Source organism: Canis lupus, chromosome X, assembly GCF_048164855.1.
Source record: "Canis lupus baileyi chromosome X, mCanLup2.hap1, whole genome shotgun sequence".
NCBI classification, from domain to species: domain Eukaryota; kingdom Metazoa; phylum Chordata; class Mammalia; order Carnivora; family Canidae; genus Canis; species Canis lupus.
The window spans coordinates 83,168,072-83,187,707 of NC_132876.1; the positions used below are offsets into that span (position 1 = coordinate 83,168,072).

The window sequence follows — 19,636 nt, forward strand, 5'->3', positions numbered from 1 at the left end:
GTCTGAAATCTTTCTGGATATGGGTACAAAGTGGGAGTTCCATAAATGGTTTAGGGGTCTGAGTTCAGGGTGTGGTATTTCTGAATCATTCAGAGGTCTGTTGAGAGTGTATACCCTTCCTTTTGGGAAGACCTTGAGCTATTTGGGGATGTGAGCCTATGATATGAGGTTTCTAAGCCATTTGGAGTCTGCATCCAGGATGTGTGATCTGAGTTATTTGTGATCTGTATTCCAGGGCTTGCAGTCTCTAAGCTATGTAAAGGACTTGTGTCCGGATTTTCAGGTCTCTGAGCTCTTCTGTGAACCAGAGTGGAAGGCCTCTGAGCTGTTTGGGGATCTATCTCAGTGTATGAAGGCTCTGAGCTATTTGGGGGAAATCTGTCCAGTACATAACATCTCTGAACAGGAATCTATGTCAAGGGTGCAAGATCTCTGAGCTAGTTTAAGGCCTGTGTTTCAGCCTATGGGATTTTGGAGCTCTCTAGTATCATGTTCAGGGCATGAGGTCTCCGAGTTGGTCTGGTGGTCAGAGAAGAGGGTGTGAGGTCTATCTGTCCATCTTTATCCCAGTTTGTAAGTTCTCTGTGAAACTGGTGGGTCTTTATCCCTGGTTGTGAAGCTTTGCGGGGGTCTGTAATCAGATTTTCAGGTCTCTGAGCTCTTTGGGTACGTGAGTTACAAAGTGGGAGGTCTCTGAAGTTAGGTAGTCTTTCCTAAGCTGTCCTGACTCTGAACTCTTTTGGGGTCTGTGTCAGAAGGTACAGGAATGGGCAGCCCAGGTGGCTCAGCGGTTTAGCGCCGCCTTCAGCCCAGGGCCTGATCCTGGAGACCCGGGATTGAGTCCCATGTCGGGCTCCCTGCATGGAACCTGCTTCTCCCTCTGCCTGTGTCTCTGCCTCTCTCTCTCTTGAATAAATAAAATATTTTAAAAAAGAAGGTACAGGGCCACTGAGCAGTATATAGGTGTTTCCCAGGCTTGGTATTCTCTGAACAAGGTCTGTTTCTGGGCTGTGAGATCTCTCTGCTTTTTGGGAGTCTGCGTCTAAGACTTGAGTCTCTGAATTGTTTGTGGCACTCTGTTCTAGGGAGAGGCCTCTGGGATGCTTAGGGCTCTACTTTCCAGGGTATCTCTGAGCAATTTGGGGTTCTGTGTCCAAGGTAGGAGATTTCAGGATCATTTAGGGATTGGTGCTCAGAGCATGAGGCCTCAGCATTTGGGCAGTCTATGTCTAGGTGTCACATCTTCACTTCTGGAGAAGGGGGTGTCTACCCCAGGATGTGAAGTCTTGTTTGGGAATTGCCAATCATGGTGTAAAGGCTCTGAATAGCTTGGGTGGCAGTATCCCAGGTTGTGAGGTCTGAGATGTCTGTACCTCTCTATCCCAGAAAGCTCATTCTCTGATGTGGTGTGGGGTCTGACTCCCAGAATATAAGGTGACATTCGAGGACTTGGGAGCTCTTGGGGAGTCTGTGTCCCATTGTTCCAGTACAGCCTATGAGTTAGTTGGGGTCTGTGTCCAGGTGCGAGATCTCTGAGCTGCTTGAAGATAGGTATCTCAGAGTATGAGGTCTCAGTGGCCTCGGGTCAACATCCAGGTATAAGATCTATGGGCTGTTTGGAAGCCTGGTCCTAAGTCACAATGCCTGACCCACTTAGGATTCTGTCACCTGTAAGGTCTTCAAAATAGTTGGGTATCTGGGTCGCCGCATGTGAGGTTTCCTGAGCAAAGCAAAGGGCACTGGCTCATATTCCAACGGAGGGGTGATGAAATCAAGTTAGAAGATGGAAAGGTCATCTCTGTTCTCTTTCTACCCTGGCACATATAGGCACTCAATATTTGCAGAAAAAGCTACCCCCGGCATACAAAGACTTTTCTCTTTGAATGCAGTAGATAGGCTTTATTGTTGTTTTTTAGATTTTATTTATTTATTCATGAGAGACATAGAGAGGGAGAGGCAGAGACACAGGCAGAAGGAGAAGCAGGCTCCATGCAGGGAGCCCCAGGTGGGACTCAATCTCTGGTCTCCAGGATCACGCCCTGGGCCGGAGGCAGCGCTAAACCGCTGAGCCACCTGGGCTGCCCAGTAGATAGGCTTTCGGTTTAAAGCCTCTAAGAAAAGGGAGGGTCCAGCTCTAATCAGATCATATTTCTGTATTTCTACTGTATTTCTTATTTTTGTTTATGGGAAGTGATAATGGTTTGTCCATTAAGGCAGCAAGATTTAGTTTTTTTAAGATTTATTTATTTTACAGAGCAAAAGTACACGCCAGTGAGCATGGGGGAGGGGCAGAGGAAGAGGGATAGAGAATCTCAAGTAGACTCTGCACTAAGCACAGAGCCCAAAGCAGGGCTCAAGTTCATGACCCCGAGATCACGACCTGAGTTGATGTCTAAGAGTTGGACACTCAACTGACTGTACCACACAGGTGCCCCTGATTTAGTTTGCTTTTTCAGTACACTTTAAAAGTTTGGTTTAAAAAGCTTATTTTAGCTCACATTATGTAGATGATGGTGCAAGTGATACCCTATGGGGAACATTAGAGCAGATGGCTGCAGTCTGAGGAAAATGTTCCTGGGCCCCAGCACCCACCATTTTCAATGAACCCCCAACCCCCACCTATTTAAGGTCTTCAATCCCCACACCTTGGTTTGTTCAATGATTTGTTTTATTGATGCCCACCCTGGGCTAGGTAGGGCCAAGGGATATACAAGAGGAGAATCAGATTCAGTCCATGCCTGAAGGTCAGTCTGGGGGCAGGGAGCACAGACACAGACACAGACAGACACACAGATCTGGCATCTGGTGGCAGGGCACACAGTCTCACGTAGGGGCACTCTGAGCACATGTAGTCAGGGAAGGCTTCCTAGAGAAGACCTCATGGGGGAAGCAAGGGGCAAGGCAGCCATCAGAGCCTTTGCCTTGTGTATATTTGTGGACAGGTCACTTTTGAGACCAGTGGACCCAAGGTGAGTGCAGAGGGCTTGGGGGCTGAGGCCAGCAGGTGGCAGAGACTTCCCTCTTACCTTACCATACTCTCATGGGTAAACCATGGCTGCCCCCTGCCAGTCTTGGCCTGTACTTTGCCTTCTGCCACATGCACCCTTTCCTGGGGTCCACCTCCATAGTTTTCAAGGCTTCCCTGAGACAATCCACATGGATCAGGTGCTCTGCCCAGTGCCTGGCACCTCATCAACACCCCATCAATGCACATTTTTGTCCTAAGTGCTATCTACAGCCTAGCTAGGTCCTGGTTCCAGCACTAAGAAGTCCCAGCAGTCATCATGCCCCAGGTCAGGGGTCCCAGTACCCTCCACTCTCAAAAGCCCTGGGTGCCTTTTTTATATGCACTACCAGAGACAGAGTTCAGACCCAGTCCACCTCAAGGGCTGGCAAAGTCTGGACTACGTTCCTCTCACTGGTCAGTGGGCCATGGGCACCCACTTCTCTTCCAGTGGCATAGGAGTGTCCACTTCTCAGATGTGCAACCCTGAAAAAGAGACCCTACAGCTCTTAGGCCCAACACTAGCCGGCACAGGAGCATGAGCAAAAACCAGCCACAGCCTCAGCCCTGGAGATCCTCTTTCTTTCACTAGCACAAAGTTTCTGTGGTAGGGGAAACAAGAGGGCTGGGAACTCAGGGCTCTAATGTCAGCCTGCCCTGGGGCTGCTTCCCCACACCCTTGGGGCAGTAGGGAGAGGGCCTGCAACAGACCTCTCAAGCTCCAGGCAGAAGCAGGTGCAAAAACAAACATTCTTCTGTTCTGGGGCCAGGCTGGGGTTCACCCCTTAGACCTCCTTGATTAGGCCATGAATCAAAAACCGCAGAAAGTCCTGGTGTTCAAAAATTACTTTTGAAGGTGGGTAGGGATTTGTAAGTGCAACCCACAGATAGGGCTGGGATGGGGAAAGGGGACTCCTAGAGTCAGTCCTCACCGTAACCCCACATCCCCAAGCACGGGGCAGGTGGGAACAGGTGGGGGCAGGTAGAGGCAGGCAGGAGGCCCTGGCAGTCATTCCTCAACAGGAGGGCAGCAGTGGGTGGGTGGGTGGGGCAGGCGGCTTTAGGCCCCCACTGTCTGGCCTCAGACTTCAAAGGGCTAGAAGAGGTATTTGCGGCAGGATTCAGTCCCACACTTGCATTCAATACGGACCCGCTTCTTGGGGGAGCCGGGGAGCCCGGCCAGGCCAAAGTTGGAGTCCATGCGGGTGCTCTCCATGTCCACGGGGTCCACTGTGGAGTCACAGCCAGGGAGGGCAGGAGGGGGAAGGGACTTGTTAGAAGGCCAAGGTGAAGTGTCCCGCTGCCCTTTTCACCATGAGACCCAGGAATCTTGGGTGCTGGGAGTACATCTGGGATTTAGGTCAGGAGGGGGTTGTGGGCTTGGTGGTTTGGGGATAGGGCCAGGGATCAGCATTGGAGGGGTGTTCAGGTGTTGGGAAGATGGCCAGGAATTGGGGGTTCTGGAGGAAGGCAGGGGTCGGGGAAGGGCCAAGTCAGAAGTCAGGAATGGTCACCTAGACATCCAGAGGGGCATCTAAACTCTCCTGTCAAAGATCCCCCCAACCTGGAGTATGTCAGAGGTAGCTAGTTTGTCAAGAAGGGGACTGGCTGGAGGCCACAAGAGTGTCTAGATGCTTGGAATGAGCAAGGCCAAGGGGGTTAGGAGTGGGGAGAATTGGGAGGACTAAGGAAATTCAGAGTCAGGAGGAGTGTCTTAAGTCTTGAACCAAACATCCTCCCCCAGGAGTCTTGGGAGAAGTCTGTGTGAGTGTCTCAGGGTTGGGGTCCAGGGGCTGGAAATGAGGGGACTCGAGACAGGCATAGGTCCAGGAGTCCAGATGGGACACTGGGAATCCGGAAGAGCATCCTAAAGCTCCCTGGGGAGGGGTCCTTGTGTCCCATGTCACTGTGTGCCCCTGCCCCCAGTCCCTTGCCACCCCCACCTTGCATGTTGTAATCAAAGGTGAGCTCCTCGCCTGCCCGGATGGTTCTTGTGGCAAAGAAAGCGATGCGGGGCAGTCGCTCATCAAGGTTGTCTATGAAGACGTTGTACACCTGGAGGTTGGGGTCACACTAGGCAAAAAAGAACAGCGGGAAGGTGAGGAGGGGCCCCAGCCTGCTCCTCCCGACCCCCGCCCACCTGCAGGGTACCCACACTGTGGTTGACAAAATGGGAGATGTTGCCATAATAGGCGGCATCCACGGTGTACACGTCCTCCACGTAGTCCAGGTCGAAGAGGTAGGTGGCGCCCTGGCGGTCGTAGATCTGGCCCCGCCGCTCCGCCTCCTCTGAGGTAATGATCTGGGGAGAGGGCCGTGGGGGAGGGGAGAATGGCCAAGAAAGCTCAGGAAAACCAGCACAGCTCCTGAGCCCAGGCCCAGCGGGGCTAGGAGGTATGGACACATGGGGATCTGCAATGCAGAGGGTCTCTCAGCGCCCTGAGAGAGGGGCTGGGCCTCAGCTGCCTGTCACCCATCCCTCCTGATGGCATGGCGTCCCTCGATGGTGGATGGAGGCTGGCCACAAGGTCCAGCAGTGAGAGAGAGAGAGATCCATAGTAAGACATAGTGAGGCGATCAAGGGCAAGAAAAGGACCCAGAGCTCACAGGGAGGGGTGGGTGTTAGGGGGAGGAAGAGAGAGGTGCAAGAAAGCCTGAGGTGCCATGAGACCCAGTACAAGAGAAGGCACCAGTGCTGGACTGCACACAAGGCGGTGAGGACACGGAGAGGAGAAAGCAGCCTGGACCCGTGGGAAAGGGAGACAGAATGAATGGGAAAGAGACTCAGACAAGAGAGCTCGAGGCAGAGACTTAAAAGCAGACAGAATCTTATTATGAAAGAGCCTGGTCCAGAGAGAAGATCAAGACCCTTGCTGGGAGTCTGAGATGGCAAGAACGAAGCTAAGGCCAAAATCTCAGAAGACAAAAGGAGGCAAGAGCAGGGGTGAGAGCTCTTCCTCGGCCCTAATGCTGAGCAGTGCCAGCAACTGGGACCTAAGACAGTAGTAGAGATTTCCTCCTCCCCAGCTGGATCTCTGGCTGTCCTGGAAAGCCCCCGCCTCTCCGTCCCTCATGTCCCCTCTTCCTCCTTGGGCCGACCACAGCCTTCTGGTAATCCCTAAGAGGAGCCAACCATGCCCTACTCTGGAGGAGGGTCCCACGGGACCCGAGACTGCCCCCTCTTCAGCCTGGAGTGCCTCCAGACCAGGGCAGATCTCATTCTCCACCCCTGGGCTTCCTGCTACCTCTGCCCACCCCTCAGAGACAAATGCCCACACAGTGAAAAGAAACACCAAAGTACCCTTTATTTTTACTCTGCCGTCTAGCCCAGTGACCTCTCTTTCAATAGTCCTAGAGGCAACTCAAATACTCTTCCCCCCACACCCCTTCTTCCCTCTCCTTTCATCAGAGACCCATTGGCCACCACCACCCCTGCCACATGACACAACCCCAAACCTGCCCTGGCTTCCCTCCTTGCTCACCCTCATGCCAGCTGCGACCATGCTCTTCCTACTTCCAGTCCTGGCCACCCTCCATTTTCTCTAGCCAGGACAGCTGCACTAGTGTCCTCACTGTCTCCTCCCTGCCTCTTAAACCAGCACCTCCACCCTCTGCTCCAGGCCAAATCCTAATCAAGACCAAGGTCTATCCCTCGGGCCACAAGGCTCACTGCCCTGGACTCCGGCTCCACTGAGGAACCTGGCCTCCCCCACACTCCAAATTCATGCTTGTTCATTCGTTAATTTATCCACTGGATTTTTATGAGGCCTACCCTGTGCCTGGTCCCAGCATGCAGGGGACAGTGTCTGCAGGGGGAGACACAGGGACCAGGCCTGGTCCTGGCCCTCTGGGTCACAGCCTGGTGAAAGAGAGATGGACTCGGATACCCTGATGCAAGATGCTGATCAGAAACACTGCTTAGGGTTCCCAGGGCAGTAAGAGAGCAATACACTATCTAAAGCAAGCTACAGGTCATAAAAGGGCTTTGACAGCAGGTGAAGAGTGGGGACTCTCTCCTGAGGGTTGCAACAGGAGCCACAGAAGTGGTCTGAGGAGGAGTACATCAAGGTCTGTCTCCCTCCACCTCCCGAAAACACATACTCTTTGTGGGGTCAGCACAACAGATGTTACTTTTCTGCAGCCTTCCTGACCCTCCTGATCCCCAGTGGCTATGAGGAAGCTGCTGCCTTTCTGAAGCTCTCTGAAGGCCTGGACTGAAGGGCAGTCTCTGCTGGCTCATGAGCATGCTGGGTAGCATCTAAGCCAGCTTTTTCCTTTCTACATCCTCCCCAGTCTCCATCTTCCCGCCTGTTCTGCCTCTACCTGCTCCCTGAGTCTCACCAAGAGTGAGTCATACGGTGAGCCCTCCAGGGCATAAACGGCTCCTTCTCCAGTCTTCTTTCCAGTCCTACTGTGAGGGCAGGCCTACCCTGAAATTTTGGGAACAAAGCAAACCATGTCCCTGCTCCCTAGCAGGTCTCCAGAATGACTGGGGAAGACAGATGGGCTAGAAGCTGGCAGCCTGGAAAGGGGGTTGACAGTGAACAGGACTCAGAAGACTCATGGTCAGGCTGCTGCCCTGTCCCCATTCTGGATTTGGGATCCTGAATGTTCTCTCCTTCTGCCAGTTTCTTCAGCCAAAAACAAAACAAAACAAAACAAAACAAAAAACCTTCTACCAGGTCTGGCAGCACACCAGTTTTAGACACTTGGGCCCTTTTTTACCCACTTTATTAGCTTGGTGACTCTGAGTCTGTTACTATACCTCTCTGGGCCTCGGCTCTCATCTGTAGAATGGGGATGACAATGACAGTAACATCAACCCAAAAGGAGCCCTTGTAAAGCTCCAACACAATCAGGGATGTGAAAGAGATTTCTGTTCTTGACACTGAGCACTGTTAGGAATGGTTATGAGTACCAGTCTTATCCCAGTAGAACATGCTCCCTTGTTTTTATGTGCCCTTTCCCAAGAAGGGAAATGCTAATTAAATGATGACACACCGTCATTTAATTAAACTAATTAAGTGGGATGCATGTTCATTTCAGTGTTGGTAAAATATGAAGCAAATGCTTGTCTTAGAATGGATAAACTAGGCTGTTGTTCTCTGCTGGGCAAAGGTGGGGATGTTCTGATGGAACATGGAAGGGTGCAAAGGAGAGGAAGGGCAGCTCACGTGGAAGGACTGCTGGTGCAGAGCCAGGAGGGCATATGTCATGTCCAGATTGTAGGAGAGCACAGCAGCGGCCAGACATGGAGTGCATGCCCTCTATTATGTGACACCAGGAAGAGTCTGGGACAGCACCAGTAACTGAATAAATTAATACTTCTATAATGAAATCTATGAATATTCATCCCAAGTAGGATCTCAAGTAGGCTACAAACAGGCCTGGATCAGGTCTGGTCAGGTTTTACAGCCAGATGGGTTACAAAAGCCTGGGTTTTCTGAGCATTTTGGATTTTCTGAATTTTAGACTGTAATGGCTAATGTTTATCAAAAACGTACTGTTTAAGTGCTTCTTCCAATTGCTTCACATATCACAACTCATTTAAGTCTTAGAACAAGTGAATGGTGTGGGTGCTATCACCACTCCTATGCTACAGACTGGGAAACAGACACACAAAGGGTAAGTGCTGCTGAGCAGTGGAGCTAGGCTCCAACCTCAGGCAGTCAGGCTGCAGCGCCCACCGTCCCAACCATCCATCTGACTGCGCTGCCTCCTCATAGGGGATGCACGAAGAGGAGCTTGGCTCTGGCAGTTTTGGGGGGCCTGTGGTGCCATCAGGAGGCCCCGTAGGCCTGATGGTGTCAGAAGGGGGCCTGGAAGTCACAGAATGTGGCAGGAGGGAGGCTGAGAAAAGCTTGAGGAGAATGTGTGTGGAGCAACGAAGACTGGAGACAGGGGTGAGAAGCCCCAAAAGCCCCCATGTTGACAGCATGAAACACTACAGACACTAAGGAAGAACAGCCAGAACAGCATCCTGACCAGGGGGTCTAGGGGGCTGTGGACTCTCCCTCCTCTTTACTTGTCAGGATCCTCTGTGTTATAAAGAGATTTTCCTCGAGAGTGTCAGTACAGTGAGGCTGAAGACACTCCCTTCTCTGGACCTCCCCTAGAACGGGCAGGCTCCTGTGGGAGCTGGATGCCTCCTCCTCCAGACTGTCAGGGGCTCTGGAGTATGCACATGTCCTCCTTCAGACTGGGGACACCCCTCTGGGCTGTTAACATCTCTTCCACTGTTAGCACCCCTCTCAGATCTAGACACCTCCTCCAGACTGTCAGGATCCTGAGGGTGTGGACACTTTCTCCAGGCTGTCAAGAGTTCTCTTAGGTGTAGGCCTGATCTCCTTCAGACTGCCCTAATACCTCTGGGGTGAGGACACTTCTTTTTCCGGACTGTCAGGATGGTATGGGTATGGACACTTCCTAAGTTGCACTGCCAGGGTCCTCTGGAGTGTGGAGAGCTTGCTCTCTGCCTCCAGGTCACTCTGGGACGTAGATACCTCTTCCCACAAATTATCAGGACCCCTGCCCCAGACTGTCAGGAGCCCTCTGGGGTATGGCCACCTCTTCCTTCCTCCAGACCTTCGATGTGTAGACATTTCTTCCACCAGACCATCAGGATTATCTGAGTGTAGACTTCTTGTCTAGACTGTCAGGGTCCTCTGAAGTGCAGACTGCTCTACTTCTAGATTACCTCTGCCCCCTGGGGTTATGACCCTCTCTACTTTATGGTTCATTTCTGGGACTCTCTCCTCTCCCATCAGTGTCATTACAGTGTGGACACCTTCAAGTGTGTGTCCCTTTGGCCAATTTCTGTCACTTCCCAACTATATCACACCTCTAAGAGACCTTTAAAAATATGAAGGTATTTGGGGTTGTCACCATTACAGCACACTCCTGGATTTAAATGGTCAAGGTCCAGGGATGTTAAATGTTCCCCCAAAGCATGAGATGGTCCTACATAAAAAGAACTGCTCCACCCCAGATGCACATCACATCCCACCTTAGCACATGACACTTGTATTACAGACACTTGCTGGTTATTCTCACAAACTCATTTTGTTTTCCACCAGGGCACATGACTCAATCACACTTCCTAGCCTCCCTTGCACCAAGGTAAGGCCAGTCACTCGGTTCCAGTCAGTCAGCATGGGCAGAAGTGATGGGTACTGTGTCCAAGCCTGGCCCATTAGCAACCTCCCCTTCTACCACGACTCTCAGCCTACTTGCCAGCAATGCTGAGTGAGGACTGCCAGCGGCTCCAAGGCACAGCAAAGGCACAAGAGGGAAGGAGCCTGGGTGGCCACACCATTGTGTGGAAGGATACTACTCAAATAGCCATGTAGGACTGTTACATTTCTAATGTGTAAAGCCACTAAGATCTGGGGGTTATATGGTAGGTGGCTAGTCTGCCTAATACAGCTGACCCTTGAACAACACATTGAACTATGTGGGTCCACTTACATGAACATTTTTTTTTGATAAATACAGTATAGTACTGTAAATGTTACTTTCTCTTCCTTATGATTTTTCTTATTAACACTTTCTTTTCTCTAGCTTACTTTCTTGTAAGAATACAAAATATAATACATATGCTATGCATAATATATATTAAAATGCAAATATAAAATAATGTGTATAATAGTATATATAATACATATAAAATATGTATTAATCAACTATGTTATTGTAAGGTCAACAGTACACTACTAGTAGCTAAGTTTCTGTGGAGTCAGAAGTTACATGCAGATTTGACTAAGAGGGAGATGTCAGAGGAGGATAACTGCCCCCCCCCACCATGTTGTTCTAGGGTCAACTGTATACCCTGCCTTTCCCCAGTGTCCTGCAAATCTGGAGGAAGAGGCAGCCAACATAAGGCATGTCTATGTCCTACTCCAAAGTGTTCATGTTCAGATTAGTAAAAGATGTTCCTCCTGGTCAAACACTGCTTGGTGGTAAGCTGAGCCCTTGCAAAACAAGTAGTGCCTTTTCAAGTAGTGCCTTTTCAGGTGACACAACCCTATGCAGACCACATGGGCTGTTAAAAGGAACACTCCCTAGATTTCAGTTCCTGCTTTCCTATTCAATAGGTACCCTTATGAGGTCAACCAGTCCAGAAGTCTATTTCAGCATGCTTTCAACTACCAGCTGGATATCCGCGCCCCTGCCAGGATGTCCCTATCAACACTCAGGTTAACCGCCCCCACCTTTCCCTGAACAGGAAAAGCAGGGACATGGCGGGCATACAGTGAGGCGAGCTGGGCGCACACAATGGAAACACAATGGTGGGAAGAGCTGCGCGCGCGCGCACACACACACATTGGGTCCCGGCTCCCTACCTCTCCCACGTACTCCATGACGAAACTGTTCTTGCGGATCTTCTCCAGCGTACGGACGCCCCAGCCACGCCCGTCATCCGTGCGGAAGATGCAGAGGTCATAGCGGATGCCCTTCTGTACCACACGGTTGGGGCAGTCATAGCCACAGCGGCAGCGGGAGTTGCACTCGTAGATGGGCAGCCCGGCACGCAGCCGCACCTGACCCTGGTCATTGTAGGCAAACTTGTGCAGCGATGCCCCAGGGCAGCAGCCTCCAGCGGGGGCCCACAGACAGTCCTGGCACTCACAGCCCACCGCCACCTGGTTGAGGGTGATGCCCTCACCAACACGGTACTCATTGATGTATACAAAAGCCCGCGGGGGGCCGTCCAGGTCCACCTCATTCTCCACAGTGATGCGTCCCAGGTGGCTGCGCTTGGCATTGAGCTCCTGCTCCCAGCGCCGGAGCGCCCGCCTCTGCTTGGCTTTCTGTACCAGGTAGTTGGCCAAGCTTGGGTCCAGGTGCCGGGGGGGCTTTGATCGCTGGTGCCGCCGGAGCAGCTCCCTTTCTAAGTCCTTGTGGAACTGCTTGAGAATGCGTACACACTTGAGATTCTGCCGTGGCTCCCAGGTGCTCTCTGAGTCTGGGTATCCACGCCATTTTACCAGGTAATACTCTTGTTCCTGTTGGGGGACCAGGGGATGGGGGCCCCATAAGTGGCGATACCCTTGGACCAGCCCTTGTGGGACTTCCATCTCAAAGCTAGTGGATAACACCCAAACTATTCCCATCGCCTTTTCTGGAATGACTCCATGTGGTGGTTAAAAAAGCATTGGTTTCAGGGAGCCTGGGTGGCTCAGTCAGTTAAGCATCTACCCTCAGGTTATGATCCTGGGATCAAGCCCCATATCTGGCTCCCTGCTCAGCAGGGAGTCTGTTTCTCCCTCCCTCTCTGCCCCCCAACCCCCCCCCCCCGAGCTCCTTCTCTCAAATAAAATATTTTTTAAAATTATTTTTACAAAAAGCATGGGCTCTAGAGTGAGGATCCCTAGGTTCAAATCTCACTCTCCCCCTTATTACAGTCTAAATTCCAAGTTTTAATTTAATCTACTCCCTCCTATCTCTTTCCTCTCATCAGTCCCTCCTTCTAAGCTGTTCAGGCCCGAACTCTTGGAAGTCATAACATTGACTTCTCTTTCTCATTCCCCACATCTAACCTCAGCAAATCCTGGCAGCCTCACCTTTCAACTACATCCAGAATCCAACCACTTCAAACCACCGTCACTGCTACCACCATCATCACTTGCCTGGATTACGGTAGTAGGCCTCCTCACTGGTCTCCTCCGTTCCACCCTTGCCCCCTACAATCTGTTCTCCACTCAGCAGGCAGAGAGATATTTTCTTGCAGAGAGCAGCTATAGTATACAGTTTAACGGGGTTGTAAAAACCCTGGGTACAAATTCGGAATCTATGGCTCCCTGGCTATGTGGCCTTAGGCAAGTTATTTAACTTTGCTGACCCTTGGTTTCCCCATCTATACATAAAGAAAAAAAAAGCTGACATTTTTGTAGCATTCAGGATGTAGCATGTACTACTTCTATATCTTATTAACTAATCTAACCCTCACAACTCTTTATGAGCTAGATACTGTTTATTGGTTGTCTCCATTTTATAAATGAGGAAAATGAACCACAGAGAATTTGGGTAAGTATCCCAGGGCTATAGGGCCAAAATTTGAACCCAACCATACTGGCTCCAATCTGTTCTCTTTATCCTGCCATTGCCTCCTCTGGCAATGGCAACAGTTCCCCACAGAGCTGTTTGGGGGATTAAATGGGTTTCTGAGAGGAAGTGCCAGCATACTGAATGTCCTTCAATAATCACTAGCTATCAACATCTCCATTTCTGCACTCAACATCTCAATCTTTGCACTTGGTTTGTATTCCTATGGAGGTGGAAAGAAAGACTTATTTGGGGATTCATTCTGGCTCCTGCCCCTCTGAGAAAGCCACTTAATTTCCTCACCTGCACAATGAGGATGATAAGAAGTCCTACTAAACCTAATTTTTTAAGATCAGAGAACATTCCCTTTGGAAACAGATGCAGGAAGTGGGGGTGGAGGAAGAGGGAAGTAAGCCAGCTTCCTTGAGACACCCCTGCCCTGGCCATGGGCACCCCAGACTCACGCGTATCTTCTTGTAATCACACAGGTACTCGACTTCAAAGTCATAGAGATTCCTCTTGGAGATGCCGAGGGCAGGGCAGGAGAGCTTGGCCAGACGGCACAGGTCCTGTAGCTGATTCCAAGACGACTTGCAACACACACTGCAGCCTAGAACAAGGAGGCCAGAAAGAACTTACTGGGTATCCTGCTGAAGGCACCGATCAAAGGGGACCCCAAATCCTTTCTGGGACTTCCAAAGAACTGCCTCAGAGTCAGTGAGATTTAATCCACAGGCTTTCTCCATGCTGAGACCCTTCTACATCAAAAAATGTGCCACTTCCTTCAGCCCCAGTGCTCATTCCAAGGCCATCCCCCCCACCCCAGCTGTAGCCCTCAAAGTGAGATCTGCTGCAGGAATTGTCCTAAAGGAATCTATTCCTAGAGCTTCCAACTCCCTCCATACTATTCCTAAAACTGCCTGCAAACCTGCAGTTGGGTTCAGGACCTAATCATCCCTCTCCCCACTTTGCAAAATAAAGAGAACAACCCCCATCTCAGTAGGGTGCATTGCCCTGAGGGAACTGATGGGGCTGGGATTACAACCTGTAGGCCCCAAACAAAGGCTTAACTGGAAAGACAGGTCTGGAATCCCTTATCTGAAACTCCTGGGGCTACTTTACTTGTGTTTAGGAATTCAGATTTTTTTTTTTTTTTTACAAGTGTAGTCCGAGGTATACCCCATGCACTACCTAACACCCGCTATGTGGTCAGGGGCATCAAGCCATAATCAAACACATTAGTAATTCTGCAGCAAAAAAATCTGAATTTTCTATATTAAATAGGAGAAATAAAGAGGCAAGATAGTCCCACTTTATAGTCTAGTTTTGCCCCTAAATTGCGCCAAACTTAAGTTTTCAGAGCTTTTTAGATTTCAAAATTATGAATGAGAGACTGTGGAATGGTATTAGATTTCAGGAAGCTTCCTTGAATGATTAGCCTGGGTGCCTTAAACCTACAAGGTATATTTTTTCACACCGCATTTTAGCTTGCCGTCTCATCTACATTTCTGTGAAGGGTAAAGCTCACCCAAAGGAGTACGCTCTGAATTCAGGAACCAGCAAAACAGTATAGGTTATTGACAATTCTTTTAAATATACCTGGAATGTTTCTGGTGCTATCAGAAATTTTCAAGACGCCGATTTAAAGGAAAGAAAAAGACTTCTGATTCAAGGCACAATGTGCTTTAAAGCCATTTTATCAAATCATTCCATTGAACACTAATTCCAAATGCAGTCAGTACTCATCCTATTTTTAATATCGTCTACCTCCCGTTAAAAAAATCAGACATTTGAACTCCTAATGAAATACTGCAGACGTCAACCTGAAAACGTACAAGAGCATTGCAAAATTATTTCGTGTGCACAACCCCCCCTCCACTGAGGCAGGCCTAGTGGAGACTCAGCCTGTGCCCACGCTTTCCTCTCCCTATGATGCCTCTCCCTTTCAAGCCCCTTAACTTGCATTTGAAACCCCACTAAAGTGGTCCCAAACTAACCTCTCCAGCTGCTGGCTCCGCACTGGCCACAGGTGGATTCCTACCTCTCAGAGGTCCCCCTCACACTGTGGAGGCCATCCTCCCCGCAGCTATCCTCACCCAGAGGAGCCCACCCTCCCCAACATACTGGAAAAGTCACCCCTCTTTCCCTACACACGAGGGAGTCCAGCTCTCCTATCAGAGAAGCCCCCTTTCCCCTCTTCCCTGGGGAGTCTTCTCTACAGCAAACCCTTTCCCCATCACGCGGAAAGGAGATACCCTCACCATGAAGAGTCCTCTGTCCCCCACTCTGAAAAGGAGGTCCGTCCCCTTCCCTTCCCTCCCCTTCCGGCGTCTCGCGTGGACACCAACCGGGTAACGGTCACTGGCGGCCGATTTTCCCGCGCGCGGGTGCGGCCTCCCCGACAAGCCCCCGCGCGTGCGCGCGCCGACTGGTCGCGATCAGAGGCGCGCGCCCCCCTGCCGCGTCCCCACTTAGCCCCGCGCCCGCCGCGTTCGGAGGCACGCGCCCCCTCCCCTCAGCCCCGCCCAGCCCCGCGCGCCAGGCCCGGGTTCCAAGAGCCCCATCCTTTCCGCGCCAAGCTTCCGGCTCCTGGCTCCGTGGCCTCAGACGCCGGGGCCCCAAGCCCGCGACGCCACCCCTCTAGCCCACCCGGCCCGGCCAGCAGGCCGGCGCCGCTACCGCCACTGCTTCACCTTTTAAATTTTCCGCCATCTTTCCCCACGGCTAACGACATTCGGGCCTAACCGGCCTCGCGAGAAGAGAGCTCGCGCGGGCGTGGCCGAGAACGCGCAGCCTATTGGCCGCACGGCGCCGCGAGCATAGCCCGCGCGGACCAACCGGCGAGCCGTGACCGGACCCCTCCCCGCTACCCCGCTCGGTCCCGAAGGCGGGTGCTCGCCAGCGCTTTCCCAGAGTGCGTCTGGGCGGCAGCCGCAGCGGCGGCAACTGAGGTTGCCGGAGGCCCTACCCGTACGCTGGTCTGTCTGTCACGCTGTCAGCCAATCACGTTGTCAGCCGGCCGCACGGGGGATTCTCCGTCCTGTCAGACCCCCAATTACCACCGTCACTCGGTCGTCACCACATTTTAACCCCAAGCTGGCCGTGACTCCCAAGATGGACTGTCACCACGTACAGCTGCTCAGCCAGTCCCCAGAATTAAATCAGACAATGGGTCCATCACCACAGACAACTGTTTAGTCAGACCCCGGTCCCCCACCCCCATTCACAGGGTCTGTCAGTCAACGGCAGCATCCGTTCGTGGCCAGCTGCGAGTCTTAAGGCAGACACGCATTCCTAACAACTACACTGTTAGCCGGCCTATCATTCCCTCTGGCTGCCCCTTTTTCACACAGTCAAGCAGCCGGTCTCTCCATCTCTTGCTCTGGGGGCAGCCCTGAATCCCCCTTGGGAAAGCCTCTCACAGCCACCAGCCGTGGCTCAGGTGGGCCGTGATTAGGTGAGGACAGGCTGTCATTGTCATCTGATGTCGCCCTCTCAGGCAGTCACACTGTCCAGTGTTGGTCAATATTTAATTCCCTCAGGTTACTCCTCATTCACGCCATGATCAGGCAATTATTCCCTCAAAGAAATAGTCACAGCAACTAAAGCCTCCATGCCACCTGACAGTGGGTCAGCAGTCTGTCACTTCTCAGCGAGGTATGCCCACCATTGGTCAGTCATTTGGTCAGTCTCCGTGGGGCTCCCTCCAGGCGGCTGTGATTCCAACCTGATACAGCCATCCAGTCAGGCAGCTACACTGGTATTTCAACTGGTCAGATGGCCTGTGAGTCGTTCACTGCTCTTCATCGTTTTGTCAGTCGCCAGGCAGCCATTCTCAGCATCTGACTGACCACACATGGTCTATGTGGTCAGGGTGGACAGTCACTCACCAGATACAGTTGCCTATCAGGCAGTCACAGATCTGTCCCTCAGTCAGCCCGAAATTCCTTCAGGGTAGCCCTCCTTTACACTGCATCAGACAGTGTAACATCCAGACACTCCCTCAGGCCAGATGTGACTCCTAGCAATAGTCAGCCACGCACAACATCCCGCCGCCCAGGCAGCAGCAACAGCACACACCACCAGTCAGCCAGCTTGTCAGTCCCTTGGGAGGCTGCCTGTCTTCTACACTATCAGACCACCAGTCCCAGCCAGTCCCAGGTGGGCATAATTTAGTTAGATATTCAGTACCTCCTACCATCAGGCAACTGCACTGTCAGTTCCTCAAAGCGCCCCTTTCCCTGTTGGCACATGAGTTATGTGGTCAACCAAATGATTACAGTTAAGCAGATGGTTGTTCTGTCCACCTGCCAGTCTAGCTCTGAGCTTGTTGGAGAAATAGACGGTCAGTCTGAAGTTCCATCAGCTCCTGCTTACCATGACTGGAACAATCAGCAGCATACGTCCCACCACGCATCCTCTTCCTTCCCTTATTCCTTCTAGAACACAGTCAGATGCTGGTCCTTGCGTGCTCCCAGTCTCCCCCAAAAGGTAAAACCCTCCTATTCCCAGGAGCCTAGTCCAACCCATAAGAATGGCTTAAGGCCCGACTGAATCTGGAGGGGGTGATGTAGGAGCATGTGGGTGTTGGGCAAACATCCCTTTGCCAATTTGAAAGATAAAACTGCCAGTTATGTTACCAGCAAAAGATGAGTTTATTCAGGAATAGCTGAGAATTGCAACGCAGAACAAGCAAGTTATGGCAAAACCATATGCAAGTCCAATAAACAAAGGAGAACATTATGTTATGGAGAAGGAGGAGGTTGGGAGGGGTTTGGAACAAAAATCTATTGGACAACAGCAAGAGTTCATACTGATGATGGTTTCTCATTGGCTGAGTTGCAGGAGTAGTCAGTTTCTTAAAGGAGATAGGATGTACATCTTTCCTTTGTTGGGGGCCTATAATTGACCATTCTTTCCTGTTGAGATACTTCTGTTGGGTGTGTAGCTGAAACTTTTTGCAGTAGACATTGTGCTGTAGGCTTCCTCTACCAGCCTCCCCTTCTAACATCCTGAGTCCATTTAAGTAAGGTTTCCCTTTCTTAATTTTCACACCGTGGTCCTCCCCAAACAGTATATATAATGTAATGAGTAGAGGCATGGATCTTGGAGCCTAGCTACCTGGATTCAAATGGTAGCATTTGCTAAATTGTGTGACCTTAGGCAGTTTCTTCATCTGAAAATGTCAGATGAGTGGCTTTGGGGTGGGTATCTCCCACTCATCTGGAAATCAATCTTTCTGGACTAGCATCTGTCCAGGAGACCTCAAAAGGAAGAGGCCACCCTATTATTACTGTGTCCCAATCCCAGCCATTTGTCTGTTCATTCAGCACTACTTTAGTGCCAACTGTGTATATTGCCTTGCCCAGTGCTGGGGCCAAATAAGGTCTTCTCCATTCCAAGCTGTATAGGTTTGACCTGTTTTCAATGCAAACCCCATCTTTGAGTGTACCACACATTTAGGAGAGGTCACAGGCCATGGGTGATCAGTGTCATGCGTTTTCACAAGCAAACATAACTGTGGGACCAGAACAAAGGTTAAGAAACATCTCCAGCCAGAGATCCAGGAACACTTAATTCTGGAACATCTCTGAATTCTGGCTGCATCTCCCAAGCACTGGTGAGTCATAACTTAATTCGCAGTACTTTTTTGGTCTTCCTTGGTGATACATACAATAATGGTGCATTTTATGATCAGTGGTGACTCAGGATCAACCAGTAGTAGGAAGATTAATAGCAGCAGTGGCATCTAATGTTTGTAGTCACCTTAAGGAGCCAGGAACTTTGCAGACACTTTAATTCTGCAACCTTGCAAAGTATGCATTTTTTTTGTCTCAAATTAAAGATGGGGAAAACTGAGGCCCAGAAGGGTCAAGCAACTTGCCCATGGTCAGTACTGGTTTGCCAAGCCCATGCCTGCCGTAGGCAGTGCTCCTGAGGATTCAGGGGTTGTATGATACAAGGTCTTCTCCATGACAAAGCCTGCTGAGGGGGTCCCAGCACACTGGATTTCTAGAGTTTCCTAGCAGGGAGTGGGGAGGCAGGTGAGTGATGCTGACAGGCCCTTCCTAGACTCAGCTGGCCCCTGGTGACCTGGCTGAGGTGGGGTGGGGAGTAGAGTGGAAGGTGAAGAACCATGAAAGAATTAAAAGGAACTTGAGACTCCCTCCTTCTTCAGCTTCTGTGGCTTCAGGGCAGTTCTTAAGGAGCAAAGTCAGCTCCCACTTCCCACACCTCCACCCTCACCGTGGCTCTCCTTTGCTCCTTCCCCTAGCCCACAGCCTGCACCTCTGATGTTTCAGAAATTCATCCACTGGTCTTGCAGATGAATGAAGCCTGATCTCTCCAGATTCCTCCTTACTGTTCTCTTTCTCCCCCACTCTCCTCTTCCTCCCCTAAAGCTAGGATACCTGAGATCTCCTTATCCACCAGATTTCAGAAATGAGAAGGAGGAGATACCTCTTCCAAGGCTCTGATGTGCAAGAGCGTCTATCACTCCCCCTGGAAATAGCTTTAAACACCAGGGACAGTTTTGAGTTGCTCCTTTTTTTTGGTGAGTAATTTCCTAGAAGAGGAGGGGGGAATCAG

General features: G+C 51.0%; 1 protein-coding gene and 1 long non-coding RNA gene across 3 annotated transcripts in view; one reads left to right on the forward strand and one right to left on the reverse strand.

The window, feature by feature from the left end:
- The window catches only part of LOC140627715 (uncharacterized), a 38,459-nt gene extending 24,412 nt beyond the window's left edge, over positions 1–14,047 (forward strand). The window contains exon 2 of the long non-coding RNA XR_012026339.1: positions 13,537–14,047. This is a non-coding gene — a long non-coding RNA (uncharacterized lncRNA). The remainder of the gene's footprint in view (positions 1–13,536) is intronic.
- On the reverse strand, positions 2,651–17,480 carry SUV39H1 (SUV39H1 histone lysine methyltransferase). 2 transcript variants are annotated; one of them, XM_072816245.1, is made up of 6 exons: positions 17,426–17,480; positions 13,513–13,658; positions 11,347–12,009; positions 5,160–5,306; positions 4,948–5,077; positions 2,651–4,234 (listed from the first exon to the last, which is right to left on the reverse strand). In XM_072816245.1, the coding sequence occupies exons 1-6, from the start codon at positions 17,463–17,465 to the stop codon at positions 4,101–4,103; spliced, it is 1,260 nt and encodes a 419-aa protein (XP_072672346.1). In that variant the 5' UTR covers positions 17,466–17,480; the 3' UTR covers positions 2,651–4,100. The 2 variants fall into 2 exon arrangements, with proteins under 2 accessions (XP_072672346.1, XP_072672347.1); XM_072816246.1 differs by lacking the exon at positions 17,426–17,480 and adding an exon at positions 15,742–15,931.
- Between the last annotated feature and the right edge of the window lie 2,156 nt (positions 17,481–19,636).